This window comes from Artemia franciscana, chromosome 6, assembly GCF_032884065.1.
Source record: "Artemia franciscana chromosome 6, ASM3288406v1, whole genome shotgun sequence".
Taxonomy (NCBI): domain Eukaryota; kingdom Metazoa; phylum Arthropoda; class Branchiopoda; order Anostraca; family Artemiidae; genus Artemia; species Artemia franciscana.
Window position 1 is genome coordinate 23,172,218 of NC_088868.1, and position 18,101 is coordinate 23,190,318.

At 36.0% G+C, this 18,101-nt stretch overlaps 1 protein-coding gene across 1 annotated transcript in view; it reads left to right on the top strand.

The window, feature by feature from the left end:
- The window catches only part of LOC136028204 (protein Jumonji-like), a 57,637-nt gene that overhangs the window by 16,697 nt on the left and 22,839 nt on the right, over positions 1-18,101 (top strand). Inside the window, exons 3-5 of the mRNA XM_065705918.1 lie at positions 1,266-1,414; positions 9,353-9,507; positions 15,503-16,586. Of these exons, the coding sequence (XP_065561990.1) occupies positions 1,266-1,414; positions 9,353-9,507; positions 15,503-16,586 (1,388 nt within the window). The remainder of the gene's footprint in view (positions 1-1,265; positions 1,415-9,352; positions 9,508-15,502; positions 16,587-18,101) is intronic.

Genomic DNA, 18,101 nt, shown 5'->3' on the forward strand with positions numbered 1-18,101 from the left:
GAAAACTAAAAGTTTGAAGCTTAGTAGATATCGTTGTTCGAAATCGGACTTGTTTTAATAATCAAATATTTTTGAAAAACTTCAGTATGAAAAGATAACAAATTAAATACGGTTAGAGGAAAAGCGATGCAGTATGAAGAGACAGCAAATTATCTACGGTTAGAGGAAAAGCGACAATGAGAATCCATATATAAAAGCCTGCCGCGTACCGAGTGTCGGGGTCCGATGGCTGGGAATTGCAAAAAATATTCTAATATTTTAACAAGGGATTGCAACAAATCAAAGACCTTAAAAGAGGAAACCAAAGGTTTGAAATGTAGTAGATATCGTCTTTAGAAATTGGACTTGCTTTAATAATCAAATATCTTTCTAAAGACATTAGTATGAAAGTCATTAGTATGAAAGACATAAGTATGAAAAGACAGCAAATTGTCTGCGGTTAGAAGACAAGTGACAATGAGAATCAATATATAAAAGCCTACCGCGTACCGAGTACTATATATATACTATATGTAGTACTGTATATAGCTCCAGGTACTATATATATATATATATATATATATATATATATATATATATATATATATATATATATATATATATATATATATAATATATATATATATATATATATATATATATATATATATATATATATATATATATATATATATATATATATATATATATATATATATATATATATATATATATATATATATATATATATATTATACTTATAGCGACTTTAGTGTAATTTAACAGGCCTAGTAAGAATAGTGTATTCGCATAAATGTTGTGGTGTTGGCGCTTTCTGTTTTGTGAAATGTGAAGATGTTCTGTGTTCAAATTCATAAATACTGAAATAAATACGACACTTTTACGGCTGAATGAACTTCTTTAACTCTGGAAATTCTTATGTGGAATTACAACACCGCCCTCTGTTTGCTTTTGTAAAAATGCTCCTTAAAAGTAAGGCTACACGACAGCTTCCCAAATATTTGAAGAAAGATTGGTTCTTTTTTTTGTCTTTGTCCCCACTTTACTTCTAAAAAGGAAGACCTGAAACAAAATTTGCTTAATGGGTATTATTTTTCACTTTTTGTTTCAGAGAAACGTAAAAGGCAATAACTAAGCTACAAGTACAAACTAAAATTGCATATTTTTTTGGATCTAGACATCTGGCTCAGTAGCCGTTCTCAAAATTAATTTACTTCATTTCCTAACAGATATGTTAATAGTACTGTCTTGTTTTCGCTTTTCAGAGACAAATTTATACAAACCTAAGAATGACGTGTTTTTGAAGTTGAAACCTCTTAGCTCTTGGGATACACCTGGCAGTGATGATCGGACAAAAGATGAAAGTGACGAAGCGGAAGATGAACCTCTCATTAAACTAAAACATGATAAAAAGGTGACAAATGTTTTTGAATGTCTGTTCTGTCCCCGTTAGAAATAAAATCTAATGTGGGAACACCGAAAATGTAAATTAGCTCTGTATTTTTCTCTATTTTTTTGCCAGTCTATAAATATAATTCGTTTTTCTTCATTCGTATGTGAGCTTGACTTTTCCATACCTAGCCTTTTCTATAAGTAAAAAATAATTTTTTTATATATGAAAGTAAAAAATGGATTTGAAACCTAAAAACACAGGATTTCCATAAATATAAGGAGGACTGCCACCATCCTCAACCCCTTGCTCTTTATGCTAAAGCTTAAATTTTGCAAAAGGTGTATTTTGTTTCAGGTATTGTTTTCAGTAAGGCTAGACACAATATAATTTTCAGTTCAGTAGTTTTAAAAGACCATTACTCAGTAAAATATTTTCATCAATATGTTTGATGTTTCATCACTTTGGGAATGACTTGGCCCAAAATGAGGCCCAGGGGCAAATATAACCTTACGCTTCTTAAAGTGTGTTCTTAGCCTGTATCTTCCAAATTTTGTTGAGAAGTTTTTAGATCAATTTTATCACAGAAATTTGGATTTGCTTCCAAACTTCCATTCATTTGGGCTAAGTGCGCAGTATGGATACTGTATTACACAACCTCCTAAATCTATGGGGATATGATTAGATTTCAGTGAAACTTACTTTAACTTAATTAAAGTAAGTTCAATTAAAAAACAACAACTAACCCTTGGAGTAAATATAGGGCATGGTTGGGGTGGGGTGAGAATCCTACAAATTTTTACTGTGATTCTTGTCCTTTTAAGTTCTAAGGTTTTTTTTTTACGAAATTTTCTGTTTATTGTTTTATGTCTTTTTAATGGTCTTAGTTTGGTTAATCAGAGGCTATACTGTGACGTTGCCTATAATAAAGAGCCTTCAACAAGGCTCCAATGTGTTATACTTTTTCCAGAGCTATACAGAGCTTATATAAGAGCTATATAAGCCAGAGCTTATACTTCATGTGGAATGGGTGGTCGTATAAACTTCAGAAGGGGCTCTTTCATTCGGAAATACGAAACTCTAGTGCCATTGTTTAGGTGTCACAAGTGATCTAAGGTTAACCAGCCCTGATCCCCCTCCCACACCTTTTTTTTTACCCCGAAGAGATCTGATCAAAACATTGAGATAGCGTTTTTTTGTTGTTCAACATAGTCCAAAGATCAAGTAACTATGCCTCCGCGGTTGAAGTAACCTCTACAAACCCCGGGGCAAGGGCTGTTAGTTATGCAATTTGCCCGTAGTTTAATATAAGGTTTTTATTGGGGAAAGGGGGCATGTTTAATTCTTCATCTCCATAGAGGCTTAGGGTATTAAAGTGAAACTTTAATGACATATTGAGAGCAATGTTGAATAAAATCAAAACGCAGTATTTGCATGCTGGCTGTCGAAAGAGGTATAAATACCTAAGGAAGTGCTAATGGTATTAAGTTGAAACTATAAGGGTGTGTTGAATGGGGAAGTAGAAGACTGATCAGAGGGCAACCGATTCCCCTGCTCTTTTTAGATCCCCCCTCCCCTCAACACCGATCAAAATCTTGAAAAAAGCCATTTTGTTTAAAACAGTCAAAGCGTGTAGAAACTATGCCTCCTTAGATGCTATTACCCGTACAGCTGTGGGTCAAGGATTGTAATAAATTATGCAATTTGCCCTTTAAGAGGGAAATTTCTATCTAGGGTGTTCTCTAAAGGCTGAGGGTATTGTGGTAAAAATTCGGGGGATTTGAAGGGGTACGTTTAAACTAGATTAAAAGACACCATGTGCATCCAGTTTATCAAAAAACGTATCTGCAATATTTTGAGAACGACTATGAAAATTAGGTTTGAAAATTTCATAGCTTGTTGAAGGGATGTCCCATACCCTTTGTAGCTGCACTGCCCCTAAAGACATCCGATCAAAATCTTGAAATCCCTATCCAAATAGTCTAAAAGCTAAATAACGATGCCTCCGAAATGGGTTCTGATACGACTTCGACTACGACTTCTTGCAACTGCGACTTCTTATGACTGTGACTTCTTTTACTTGCGACTACTTCCAGGAATTGTTGAGGGGGATATTGCGGAAAATGAAAACATACTATATGCATCCTGGCTGTCAAAAGAGTGTTCAGTAGTATCTCATGAGTGGCTAAGAGTATTAAGTTGAAACTTTCAGAGCATGTTCAGGGGGATGTTCCAAAATGATTGTAGTTTTGCCACATCCTTCCAACTTACCTTTTTAGAGGTCCCCTCCTCAACACTGGTCGAGTTTTTGAATAAAGCCTAGGCGAAAGGTCTAATAAACATGCCTCTGGGTATACCAAGACCTCCACAGCCCCCGGGGCAAGGGTTGTAAATATGTAATTTGCACATTGTTTACGTATGGGATTTAACATTAGGAATGGTTGATTGATCCTGGATGTGTCCGAAAAAGTTAAAGCTCTTAAGCTGAAACTTCAGGGAATGTTGAGGGAGATACTGAGCTAAATGAAAAAAAAAAAAAAACACTGTATGCATCCAGGCTGTCAAAAGGGAGAATATGTAATAGCTTAGAAACGGCTAAAGGTATTAACTTGAAACTTTCAGGACCACCACTACTATTGATACTACTGTGGCCGCAACTGTGTATGTGACTACTTGCGAATGCGACTGTAAATGTGACTACTTGCTACTGCGACTGTGACTATGACAAATTGTGACCGCTACTTCCACTTGCGACTACTTCCAGGAAATGTTGAGGGGACTGTTGAAGAAAATCAAAACACACTACCTGTGTACTGGTTGTCAAAAGAGTGCGAAAGTAATATCTCTTTAAAGGATGTGGATGTTAAAGTTGCAACTTATAGGGCATGTTGGAAAGTTCTTGTATGGTAAAGAGTCCCCTAGTCCTTTTTAGATGCCCAACCCCATCCCCCTTAACGCTAAATTTCGAAATAACAACTTCATACGAAATAGTGAAAAAGTCCAATAACTATGCCTCTGGGGATGCCATGCCCCCTACACTCTCCGAGAAATGGTTGTGAATTATACTATTTTTCCATGGGTTTACATACAGGATTTTTCATTGGCAAGGGGGATGGAGGTGGTTTGAATCTAGGTATGACACAATAGGCCAAGGGTATTAAGGTGAAAGCTTAGGGAATATTGATGTGGATGCTAAGCCAAATCAAAAGACACTATATGCATTCAGGGTGTCAATAGGACGTATTCGTAATGTCTTAGGAGTGGCTAAGGGTATTAAAATAAATTTTCAAAGCCACTATTGGTGCTAATACTATGACTGCAACTGCGAATACTTGCGACTGCACCTATTTGCGATTGCAGCTGTGGCTACTTGTGACCACTTGCAAGTGTGACTACTTGCGACTAGGATCATGACTACTTGTGACTGTGACCATTTGCGACGGCTACTTCAACTGCTTGTGACTGCGGTTGTGACTACTTGCATCTGCGAGTAGTTACGACTTTGAGGACTTGCAACTGTAATTACTTGTGAACTGCGACTAAGCCTACTTGCGATCGCGATTGTGACCAATTTTGACAGTAACTACTTGAGACTGACTACTTGCTACTGTGACTATTTGGGACTGTGACAACTTGCGACCGTGGCTACTTGCGATTATGACTTCTATTTCTATGTCAGGTCCTGGGGGATTTTTTTTTTCGGTTTGTAATTAGATTATCAAGAATGTAATCATACATTTCGCATGGCCTTGTTAGACCTATTTAAATACGGCCGCTATTTCGTTTTGTGGATATCAGGGGTTTTAAACTTTTATGATTGGCACGGACGTGACGTAATCCGGATCTGTCGCTGTCCAACGTTCTTCAACAAATTAATGCTCCGAGGAAGCTATTTTTCGATAATTCTATAAAACTTATAATTAAAAATGGAGAAAATATTTTTTTGGTAAGGGGATTGGAGGAGGCTGATCTAGAGACCATCCGTATACTTGTCTGCTTTTGGAAATTCTTTGTTTTGATTCTCATGGATGAAAAAAATAGAGAGAGCATAATTTCATGATTTTCGGTTTGGTTTTCTGGTAAAGTACTCAACTGAACATGCGTGGAGTACTCTTTTAAATTTTCAACGTTCGGCTCTGGATTTTGGTCTGGTTCCTGGTGCTATAGTTTCGGGCGCTCGAAAAGATTTGGATTCCTTTGCCCACCAAATTCTTCTCAAGATTATCTCATTACCATAAATGAAGGAATGCTAGCACTTGGCTTCATTCCTATTTTTCTGGAAGGGTTTTCTCCATGGATCCTCTTCTCCGTTCACCGTCACGAAGTGAATTTGGTTTTCTTTCTGCAAGACCCAGCTCTAGGGGCAGTTCTCTTTGAAATTTGCATTAGTGCTCTTATTTTTATATTTAGAAACCCAAAGCGAACAGTATGTCGTTGTCTTTTTCTCTAAGAATCTTTCCATTATTCAATAGGTGACGACGATTTCTCTTAGCTGACGACAGTATCCTTGGCACTGCTGTCCGAACGAAGCCTTAGATCCGTATTAAATTGACCGCTCTCTTTTAGAGAGTAATTCTATGGTTTTAAGCTAATTACCTGACCTTAAATGTTGCTATGTCAAATTTTCTGCAAATTTATAAGCCTGCCCAGCTTTCGGAAATCCATCTTTCAATGGGTCCTTTTGGTAGACATAGAGATCGGTATTCCAGTTAATGGTTCTTCTTCTTTATAAGAATCTCTCCTTCAGCTTCATATTAGTCAAATTGAAATGAAGTTATCGAGGAATCTTGGGATTCTGAAAAAGCTCAAACACATTTGTCCTGGGTCGTTTTTAAAATCCATTTTCATAATTTGGTTCAATCTTGAGTCTCTTATTGCCCTACTATACGAACATTAACTTCTTCTTCCCATTTGATACCACCCTCTAAGGTGTATACCTAAGCGAGGAGCCTTGTCCTTGAAACAAATAGTTCAGTTAATAAGCCGTTGCTGAATTTCAAGTCACTTGGTTTTCTTCCATTTGCGTCTTTTTTTTTGTTTCTTTCAATTATACAGTGACGTCCCTCCGGCCCTCTTTCTCTTTTCTATGACTATTCTGCTTATCTTAATAATTATGGTACCATTGGAATTCTTATCAGTCAATCAGTTAGATCGTGTTTCAATCCTATGGATGATTCTCAAGCTCCCTGGAATATTTTGCACGAGTCCGCTAAAAGTGCCACTCGGTTGGCGAATTCACGTTGATTTTGGAATTCAGAAGAATTCTAAAATCAATGTTGATTTCTGAATAATTTATTTTTATTTCATTACTTGCTGCGTGTGGTTGATGTCTGTGCCAAGTTAGAATTATGTGTTTTAATGTTTTTGTTTTGTTTTTGTGTTTATTGCACTTGGTTTCCGCTTGGTTTTTGGCAGGCAAGTGTTTAAGGGGGCTTCATGTCATTTTACTTTGCATGTGACTTTTTTTTCTTTGTATTCCCGGCCATTGATTTTTTTTTATTGTATGTGAACAAATATATACCTGTGTACCTAGCTAAATACGATGCTTTGGACACCCAGAGTCATTATAATAAACTAAGGTAAAAAAAAGGAAAAAAATTCAACGGCAGCCATTTTCGAAGCAGTATTAGATGTTAGACCGTAGGAACTTCTGGCCACCTTTGATTATTTTTTTTTTCAGGTCTACTTAAAAACTTACAGCTAGACGCTTACCATCATTATGATAAACTAATTACAACATGCTTCTGTCAATAGTCCCCACTTAGAATAAGGCCTACAACTTAAAAAAAATGCACTTTCCGTTGCTGTTGCATTCGTTTGCTTCAGAAGCTATTTTGACGTGGTGGTGATGAGTGTATGCAACAACTAGCCGCCCTTCCTATCTTCTACAATGTATCCAATATGTTCCAAGCCAGAACCAAAGCAGTGTGAGTAACTCCTCGTAAAATCTTCTGCAATGGTTACCTTCGCAAGGAACCTTGCAGAAAGCTATGGATGTCTAAAACCTTTATTCGCCCATGAGTGGTAATAAGGAACTATTTGTTACTAGCAGTATAAAGTAGATTAATACAGTTAGTGGATCTTAGTAGATTAACATTCTAATTATTGGTGCAGCCACCAATCTTGCTAAAAAAAAAAATTAGGAATGTGCTTTACCATATCGGAAACAGTAATAGTCGTCCAAGTTTAAAAGCAACTCGCACAATAGCACATTTCGTTAGTATAAAATTGGTCTGTCTTGTCTTTAACAACATTTTGCCCACAAACTAACTATTCAGATAGAACTTGGTACACGACCAATTAGGGAAGTATTCCCTCCAGCACAATCCAGAGAAATTGCCTACGGATTGTTTTGGATACCCGGCTGACTGACCGTATTTAAAATAGTAGATTGTACGAAAAGTGTGGTTCAATCCCGCTTTCTAGAGTTATAATGAGGAAAAGGTTGAGATGGCTATGACACGTTCTGTGGATGAAGGACGACGTATTGCCAAAGACTTTTTTTCGGCAAACCCTCTTGGGCCAAACGGAAAGCAGGTCGTCCGGGGTAGAGGTGGGAGGACGTCGCAAAGAAAGATTTACGGGAATGGAACTTCCTGGGAGGGTGTAAAGAGGGAGGCTTTGAATAGATTAGGATGGAGGAGGAGCTTGCGTAACTGTATTGGCCCTAGTCCGTTTGGTGCTTCGGTGGGTTGTTAGTAGTATTAGTTTTAGTACAAAAGCATAGAGCTGATTAAACAGTGTTCTTTTTATAGTGGTTTTTACTGTATGGTTTTGTTTTCTTGTAATCTTTGGATTTGTAGATTGGAGTTGCAGATGAATCTAGTCTAAAAAAAAATTGAACTACTATAGACAAGGTAGAACTCACTTCACTACTCTAAAAAATAAATGTAAATAGAAGCTTGCCGGTAAGTCTAAAAAACATGGAAACCCTGTCTTTACCTCTACATTTTTTTTTTATACAAGATATCAATTTTTTTCAGTAAATTCTTCATTTTGTTTATACGGGATACCGAATTTTGTCTAGGTCCACTACACTAAATGGTCTGACGATGGTGTTTCTCCTTGGGAATCCAAACGTGGCGTACAACAGTGGGAATTGTCATTATTCTACCATTATATGGCTTAGGTTGCTCGGAAAGTGTGTCAATACTCGACTATGCACTTTTTGTAAATGCTTGATATATTTAGTCATTCACTTAAAATGGCTAAGTATTCAGAAAAAAATTAGAGATTTGAATCCTTGTTTGTACAGTAAATGGGAGCTCAGCAAGCGTTTTGTTTTCACTGAGACTGAAAACGGAGACAATTCCTTTTCAAATGTTTTGAAAAGCAATAGGTGAATAAAACGCTTCTAATTACCAAATGCCTTTGTTCTTCCGGTGTAATGAGCTGTCAATAAAGCACAAGTTAGACTTTATGAGTAAAGAGTAGGGTAGAGGTTGTGGAAGCCCCTCATATCTTAGTTAATCGCTCTCCATTATAAGTTTAAACGTTGTTCTTTACTTATGAATGAATGAATCTAATTCCCATCAGTGAAAAAACAGATCTAGAAAAAACAAAAAAGAGAAAACAAAACAAAACAAGACAAATTGTATAAATCAGTTTGCAACAGAATCGCTTCATCAGAGCTGGTAACACTGTAGGCACTGGCGTGTAATATACCTGTTGCTTGTCCATGGCGGTGACTTGTACTTGTAGTACAACGCAATTTCAGTTTATCTGTAGAATACGCTTATATGTGAAGACACTTCTATTTATAGAGGGTCCAGTAGGATTTTATTTTGATTTTCCTCACACGTTAGAAGTTTTAACATTTTCCTGGAAGAGAAGAATTGATTCCTCTTTCATAGTTCAGTTAAATGAAAAGTGAAATCTTTATTGGTAAGAACAATTTTTTTGTAATTTTGCTAGTGTTTTTCCTATAAAGCGACTATATTAGTTATTTTAACTTAAAAAAAGGTCCAGGAAAAATCTACTGATCAAGTAGCAAAAGCAGTTGTACGTCCCACGCGACAATTGACTCGTGTAAGAAGAAAAACTTTTCCACTTTTACTTAACAAGAAGAAGAAGAAAAGACTTGAGAAGAAGAAACCAATGATGAATCGCCTAAGAAGGTATGTTTACCTTGTATTTTATGCTTGAATAAATAGAGAATCCAATTTCATCTTGTATCAGGAAATTTGGCGCAAATGCTATTAATGTGTGAGTCCTAGTTTACCTTCAAACGGTATCCTTGATCTGGTGCAGTGCATCCACCCATAGTGTTTTATCACTCGTTTTTGTACCTCTCTCTATTGGTACTAGGGATTTAGGGATTTTAGTGGTACTAGGGAAATAAGAAATCTTATTTCTTTCTTGTAAGTTTTCTCCTATCTCTCTAGTAATGTTATTTTTAGCTAAGAAATTTGTTGAAGTCCTTTGTAAATATTGTTTTACAAAAAATAACGAGTTGAAACAGGAGAGTTTCACCTTTCAAATAATTTACTATTCTTCGTTGAAAAACAAGAAAAGAAAGTGAAATTGGAGACTGTAGAAGTTGTCAGGTGGACGATTAAAAAAAAAAGTTATTCCATACTGAGAAAGTACCAAAACCTGGAATTAACAGAAATGACACATAGTTTTATTTTGTTTTGGCAGCCTATAAGTTGTATTGTTTTTATAATCTACAATGTTTTATTCCTTATATATTTGATAATCACCGGGATATCCATAACCACTGGGTAGTGGAGATAATCGTTCCGTGTTTACCATGAGAGTAGTAGGCACAATTAGGGGCTTACCACTGCTAATTTCAGTCATCTGACTGCCACTAACCATCTTCAATCCAGGGGCTGACCATGAGGCAGGGTATTTTGTGGAATACACTGTGGAATACCTTCTCAAGACCAGGACACAATTTGAGCTTTACTGAAAAGAAAATACTTTGGAAATGTTTTCACCTTTCTTACTTTCATAAATGAAAAACAATCAAAACCTTAACGAAGAAATGTCATATATGTCAATTTAACTAACTATCCACGTTCATTTGTTTGTTTATCTTGGTTTTTTTTTAGTAAAGTGCAAATTATGTTCAGGTCTTGAGATGGCATAGGGGTTATCAGCCCTACCTCATGTTAATTTTTGCTTGTTTTGAGTTTGACTCGGCTATTTATTGTAATTTCTGTTCGTTTTGGGTTTCATTGGTTTATTGATAGTGACTTGTGGTGGTTTGACGCATGGAAAATTATGTGAATTTAATTTTGCTCATTCTTAGCTTAATGGATTCCTTTAATTGTCTTTGAACATCTTTTCTTGTGCAAAAAGTTTTTTAAATTAATAAGATTCAAAAGTGATTCGATGAATTCATCTGATCAACATTTTGAGATAGTAATTTTTTTTTCAATATTCCAACGATCAGATGACAAAATTTTGGGGTCTATATACCCCCCCCCCCAAAAAAAAAAAAAAAAAAAACAGAGGAAGGGTTGTAACTTGTGCCCCGGGGCATATACAGTTTTTACGGAAAATGGTGTCGAATAAATTTCGGAAGAGACTCAAACGACTAGAAATTGAAAGCTGTCGAAACTTATTGAAAGTTAGCGGCTCTCTCTCTATGAAAAATTCCGGTACTTGTTTGTTATACGCCGTTCACTCAAGTTTACTTGACTCGAGAGCAAACTGGTTTCTTCGTTAGTTTCTTGGTTTCTTTAAAATCAAATTTGGGCTATATATTTGCAAATTAGGGGGGGGGGGTAAAGTGTAGAGCGTCTGCATGAAAAATGTGTTAGGTACACGGGGAGGGGGGGTAATGTATAGCAGGTCTGCATGCAAAATGTGTTAGGTACAGTTTTTCTGCATATTATGAAGTAAGAATTGTTTTCTGACTTCAAACTGTCGAAAAACTTTACCCCCCTTCCCCTTATGTACAAATATATAGCCCAAATTATATATTTCCCATCTATTCTGTACTTGTCTATGTCTTGTCTTGCGCTAAGCTGAAAGAACCTAACGAAGAAACCGGTTTGTTCTTGAGTCATACGCAGCATAAACTCGAATGAGTGGCGCGTAATACACAAGTACCAAAATTCCTTCCCCCTTTGGAAATTCAAAAAACAAAACTAAAATAAAATTCTTAAATTTGAAAAGCGTTATTTTCCGCGGGGGTATTTCCCGAGGGTGTGGTGTTTTACCCGGGGTGGTGGGTGCGTATTTTCGGGAGCTATTTTCCGTGGGGGTATTTTCAGGTGGTTATAGCTGGAAGGGGGGGGGGGGGTAAGAACCATGCCTAATATTCCCAAAGAGATAGTTGCTGGACCGTTCTACTATGCTGAATAAAATGGTTGTCTCAAAATTTTGACTGGATGTGTTTGGAAAATGAGTAGGCTTGAGAAGGAAATGAGTAGGACTGCTTGCCCTCCAATCTCTTGTTACTCCAAACACTCGCGTTGTAATTGGAGTGCAAGGGGAGGACTTCCCCCCTTATATGTCTTGTAAAACATTTTAGCACAAACCAGTAAAAACAAAATGAAAACATTTTAAATGAATTTAGTTTTAAGTAAAGTGCAAATTGTGTTCTGGTCTTGATAAGACATGGGGGTTATCAGCCCTACTCATTTTAATTTTTGCTCGTTTTGAGTTTGACTCGGTTATTTATTGTATGTTTTTGATAAACAAAATACGTTTAAAATGTTTTAACTTTTTAACTTAAATAAATTGAAAATTCTTAAAACTTTAAGGAATATGTATCAGTAGGTGTATGCCAAATTGGAAATCCACAGCCGTTTTTTTCTTAGTAAAGTGCAAATTAGGTTCTGGTCTTGAGAATGTATGGGGGTTGTCAAAGAATCAATTTCCAGACCTTTCAACTACACTGAGCAAAATGGCTATATAAAAATTTTGATTAGATGTGTTTTGAGAAGTGATGGGTGTGTGGGGGGGGGACTTTTTGCCCTTCAATCACTTTTGACTATTAAAAAGGACACTGACCCTTTCAATTTCCAATTTAATGAGCTGTTTTCGAAGTTTCTACAACAACAAATGGCCATTTCAGAATTAAAATCAGATGCATTTTGGGAATACAAGGTGTGTGGGGGTTATCCGCCCTCCAATCACTCTGAATCTTAAAAAGAGCACTGGAGCTTCTCATTACCAACCCAATGCACCCCTCTAAATGTTTTACGATCACCCTTTCTACATATACTTTATATGCCCGCAGGGCATAACTTACAACCATTGCCCTCAGGGCTGTGGGGGGATATCATCCTCAAAGACATAATTTTCAGACCTTTCAATTATGTTAAACAAAAATTTATTGGATCTGTTTGGGAAAAGGGTGGGCGTGGAGGGGGGTTAGTTGTCCTCCGATCACTTTCGACTATTAAAATGGGTACTAATCCTTTTAATTTGCGATCGAATGAGCCCTTTCGAAGTTTCTACGACAACTCCTTCGATACAAAGTGCCCTGGTCTAAGAAAAAAGAAAAAAAATACACTATGCCCACATCACTCTTTGCTTAGGCAGCACTATTGCGCTGCCTATGAAAAAGGGAACTAGAATTTTCAATTTCTAATCGCTTCAGTCCCCTCCGAAGTTTATATGAGCATCCCTGCTGTAAGAACCATAATTGCCACCAGGGTATAACTTATAACGCCTGCCCCGGACGGAGTTTTTGTTATATGATTTATGAACTATTTTTAACAATGTGGTTACCTCAAAATTTTATCGGATGTATTTGAGGAAAAGGGCGGGAGAGGGGGCTAGTTGCCCTCTGATCACTGTTAACTATTAAAAAGGGCCCGGGAACATACGATTTCCAATCGAATGAGCCCCCTTCTGAAGTTTATACGACGGCCCCTTCCGTATGAAGTGCCTCTGGGGAAAAATAATTTTAAATAAATACGGTTCCAATGTTTTATGTACGTTTTGATGTACGTTTTCACTTCTCCTTTGTTTGTAAGATGCCTCGGGTATAAATGGGAAGACCACCTGAAGAATAAGCTAGCGAAGATAAACCCCATTTTTCTGAATCCTTCCGTAGCCTTTTCTTGCTGGGAGCTGATGCCTTGGTGCCTTGCTTGATATTGTTATCAGACAAGCTCTTAAATTATTGAACCCGTTCAGAAGCACACGTGGCTTTGATGATCAAGACAATTTGGTTGGCTTCTTTTCATGGTCCTTCTTCTACATTTCTTGGACTGTACCATTCAGTTTATGGTATCCATGACGTGGTAATATGTGTAAATTATCCAATTGTTGAGGCATGGACTGCTCTTTGGATAAGTCTTGAAGGAATCAAACAGTTCGTGGTAACGAACTGTAGTAAGGAGCGACCCGGCTCAATAGTAAACGAAACTCTAAAAAATGAAATTTTGATAATAAAAGATACTTAAAAGAATTGGATTTTTATGCTGATTTTAAGTATATAAGTTTCATCAAATTTGGTCTTTGTCATCAAAAGTTACGAGCCTGAGAAAATTTGCCTTAATTTGGAAAATAGGGGAAAACACCCCCTAAAAGTCATTGAATCTTAACGAAAATCATACCATCGAATTCAGCGTATCAGAAAACCCTACTGTAAAACTTTCAAGGTCCTATCTACAGAAATGTGGAACTTCGTGTTTTTTGCCAGAAGACCGATCACGAGTGCGTGTTTATTTGTTTTTTGTTTTTTTATTTTTTTTCTTTTCCCCACGGGTCATCTTATCGACCAAGTGGTCCTAGAATGTCGCAAGAGGGCTCATTCTAACGGAAATTAAAAGTTCTAGTTCCCTTTTTAAGTGACTAAAAAATTGGAGGGCAACTAGGCCCCCTCCCACGCCCATTTTTTCCCAAAGTCAACGGATCAAAATTTTGAGATAGCCATTTTGTTCAACATAGTCGAAAACCATAAGAACTATGTCTTTAGGATAACTTACCCTCCCCCCCACAGTCCCCAGGGGAGGTTCTGCAAGTTACAAACTTTTACCAGTGTTTACATACAGTAACGGTTATTGGGAAGTGTACAGATGTTTTTCAGGGGGGATTATTTTGGTTTGGGGGGGGGGATGGGATATGGCTATGTGGGAGGATCTTTCCTTTGAGGAATATGTCATAGGGGAAGAGAAATTTAATGATGGGGGCGCAGGATTTTCTAGCATTATTATAAAAAAATAATGAAAAAATAAGTATGAAAAAGTTTTTTCAACTGAAAGTAATAGTACTTTCAGTTGAATATTTTGTAAGTATTCAACTGAATATGTAAAGATAATTTTTACTAATAAATATTTTTTACAGTTACATATTTTTTACTAATAAAAACGTTCGTTAAAAATTAGAAATTCTAGTTGCCTTTTCAAGTAACCAAAAAATCGGAGGGCAACTAGGCCTCCTCCCCCATCCCTTTTTTTTTATCAAAATCGTCTGATTAAAACTAAGAGAGAGCCATTTAGCCAAAAAAAGAATTAATATGCAAATCTCATTTTAATAATTTATGTGCCGAGAGCCAAAATCAAACATGCATTAATTCAAAAACGTTCAGAAATTAAATAAGAAAAACTAGTTTTTTTACTGAAAGCGAGGAGCGATATTAATATTTAAAACGAATAGAAATTACTCCGTGTATGAAAGGGGCTGTTCCCTTCTCAACGCCCCGCTCTTTACGCTAAAGTTTGACTATTTTTCTCAATTCTACTTTATTAAACAGTAAAACTTTAGCGTAAAGAGCGGGGCGTTGAGAAGGGAACAGCCCCTTTCATACACGGAGTAATTTCTATTCGTTTTAAGTCTTAATGTCGCTCCTTACTTTCAGTTATAAAAACTAGTTTTTTTATTTAATTTTTGGTAAGATCACTGAGGTGCCTTAAGTCCTTCTAATCAGTAAATTCTTCACAATCCTCCTCTTGTGCACTTTTTTTTAGCTCTGTATTTATATTTTATATTAGTCTGTAATTTATTTGTAGAGAAACTTCTAAAAGTTATGAATTATTTAAAAAGGACGTTTGTTAAAATTTTAAATCAAGTTTAAAATTCACTGAAAAAGGGTAGTTTTTCAAAATAGGGAAAAACATAATAATTTTATAGCTTGCAAATAGCTTCCCAATTTTTGTTCTGTATATTCACTTCTACAATCTACCTATAATTGCGCTCTTCTAGCTCATCTGTGTCTTCATCAGAAGAGAGTTTAGCAAGTTTGAAGAAAGATCCCCCATTTGAGGAAGAAGTGAAGCCTAAGAAACGATTTCCCATGCTACGTCCTATTGCAGTTGGTACACCCTTAATTAAAAATGTAAAGACTAAGTTGCAATTACAGCAAGCTGAAAGCGAAACAGCTTGTAGAACTCTAAGATCCGGAAAAGTAACTGAGGTAGGAGAGCCTAGCACTTTGGACCCAAAATCAAAAACACAACTATCAAAAACAGTTTCGTTAGTTCAAGATTTGAAACAAAAAAAGAAAGTTCAGTTAAAAACCAGGACAAGGTCTCAACCTGTTGAAAAAACTGCTATTTCGTTGTCGCCTTTAAGCGAAGTAGAAGATAAGCCACTGAGAACACGGGCCAATGCTTCAAGAAGGATGTCAGAAGAAATACCCCTGGAGATATTGAAACGCATTAAAGTTGATGAGGTAGATGGCCCAGTCAGCTGTTTTAGAAATACTCGTTCAACTACTACTACAATAGAACCGGCAAAAACAAGGCGTGGGTCATTATCCCACCCAAGTACAGTTAAGCTAGGAAAAGCTGAGCTCTCTGTAAAGAAAAACACAGCAAAGAAAGTAAGGAATAAAACAAGGTCAAGTACATATTTTGAACGTTTAAAAGAAGATGGATTCATATCTGGTGATTCATTGAATATTTATGACAATTGTACTGATTTTCTACCTGATGATATTATTGATGCTCCTGTATTGAAGCCAACAGAAGAGGAATTCTCCAATCCTTTTCGCTATATTGAGAAAATTAGTAAAAAAGCTGAGAAATTCGGAATTTGTAAAATTATTCCTCCTACCTCATTCAAGTCTAGTTGTATTCTTAACGAAGATCTTCGTTTTGTTGGCTATAAGCAGCATGTGCATAAGTTATTTGATAGATTTGGCCCGAATGTTAAAGAATATTCAGCAATACGACGTCACTTACTAAGTCAAGGGATTGAAACTAGCCAGTTGCCAATAATAGCTGGACTTGAACTTGATTTACCTATGCTTTCAGCCGCTGTAGAAGCCAATGGAGGACTGAATAAGGTAGGCCATTAAGTATGTTTAAACAGCATATATCATTGTGTCAGACCATTCAAAGGTACCTATATGCGACTTAGCTTTTACCCAGTTCAATCACTAGGCTAAATGCCTCTGCTGGAACTTCGCTTGAAAGAATAAAAACGTGGCTTCTATAGAACTATTTTCTACATACTACTATTTTTATTTTAGATTATTTTCTTGGGCATTTGGAGAGATATAACCATCTAGGCCTTCCAATATAATTTTCTCTTTGTGATTTTGATCTGTATCTGTCAAATTCAGTTGAAAATGAAATTTGTAGTATACATTAAGAAATGTTCAAGGGATTTCTTTTTAATTTAGTCTAAAAAAACAAACAAATTCCAGCTCGTTAAAGTTTGCGACATATTTCGTAGATGTAGGCTCTTTATCTTGGGCTATAAACATGAAATACATTGGGAGAAAATACGTTGGGAGTTTTCTGTAGTAATATTCTGCCACTAATTCAGCGCTGAACTTTTAAAATGAGCTTTTAATATTATAATTTCTAAATTTTAATACCTAACTATTAGGTAAAATTCGAAAATTTTATACACGACATGCAGTATCTCCAATTATACCTTATTGTACTATTTTTTTTAGTTAAAAAAACAGCCAATTATTATAACTTAACTTAAAAAAAGGTCTTAAACCTGTTTTATTTCAAGTTATTTTTTACTTGTTTCTTCTACCATAGGTCATTGGTGTGCTCAGCTCAAAACACAAAAAGGGGGGAGGGGCATATGGTTAACAGCATAAAAGATCTCTTGGTCAGTTTTAAGGGGCTAAGCCCTTTTTTCAGTAAGGGGGGGGGATAGAAATAAACTTACCAGTTGATGTAAGGCAAAGTGGGTTTAATAAACTGTTTAGGGGTTTAGTGTTATAAGCCTTCAGAACCGTTTCTATTTATGCAGCGCTTTATAAAGAGATTTGACATTTTTTCACCGTTTCCTTTGCAATGAATGCTGAAAATTAAAATAGATTGACCTCCAAACCTCCATTAGCCAAAAACAGAGCATAGAATATTTGCTGTCTCCCTCCCATCCATCTTTTTTTCCTTGTATAGTCTATTTGCATTTCCACTATGTATTTTATATGTATTGTTTTTATTCCATTATCTACGCTGTCGTATTCCGTTTTCTTCTGTTTATTTTCCGATTGAACATAGTTTAAATCCTTCACTGCGTTTGTCCACTATGTATACCATACGAGTTTATTCTATCTTGATTTTTTTTTTTTTTTACATTCGATATTCAGTCTGTTTATGTTTTATCTTAAGTTTAAGTGTATAGATGCATCGAAAGAAAAAAACAAAAAAAAAAAAAAAAAAAACAAACAAAAAAACAACAATGCAGACCAAGTGCAGCAAAGAATCCATTTACGTCATACTGATTTTTTTTCAAATGTAAGTGAAGAATGAGGTTAAAACTAGCAGATATTATCCTATATATTTGGGGCGGTGCCACCCTCTACAAACCTCTCTTTCTACGTAATTTTTTG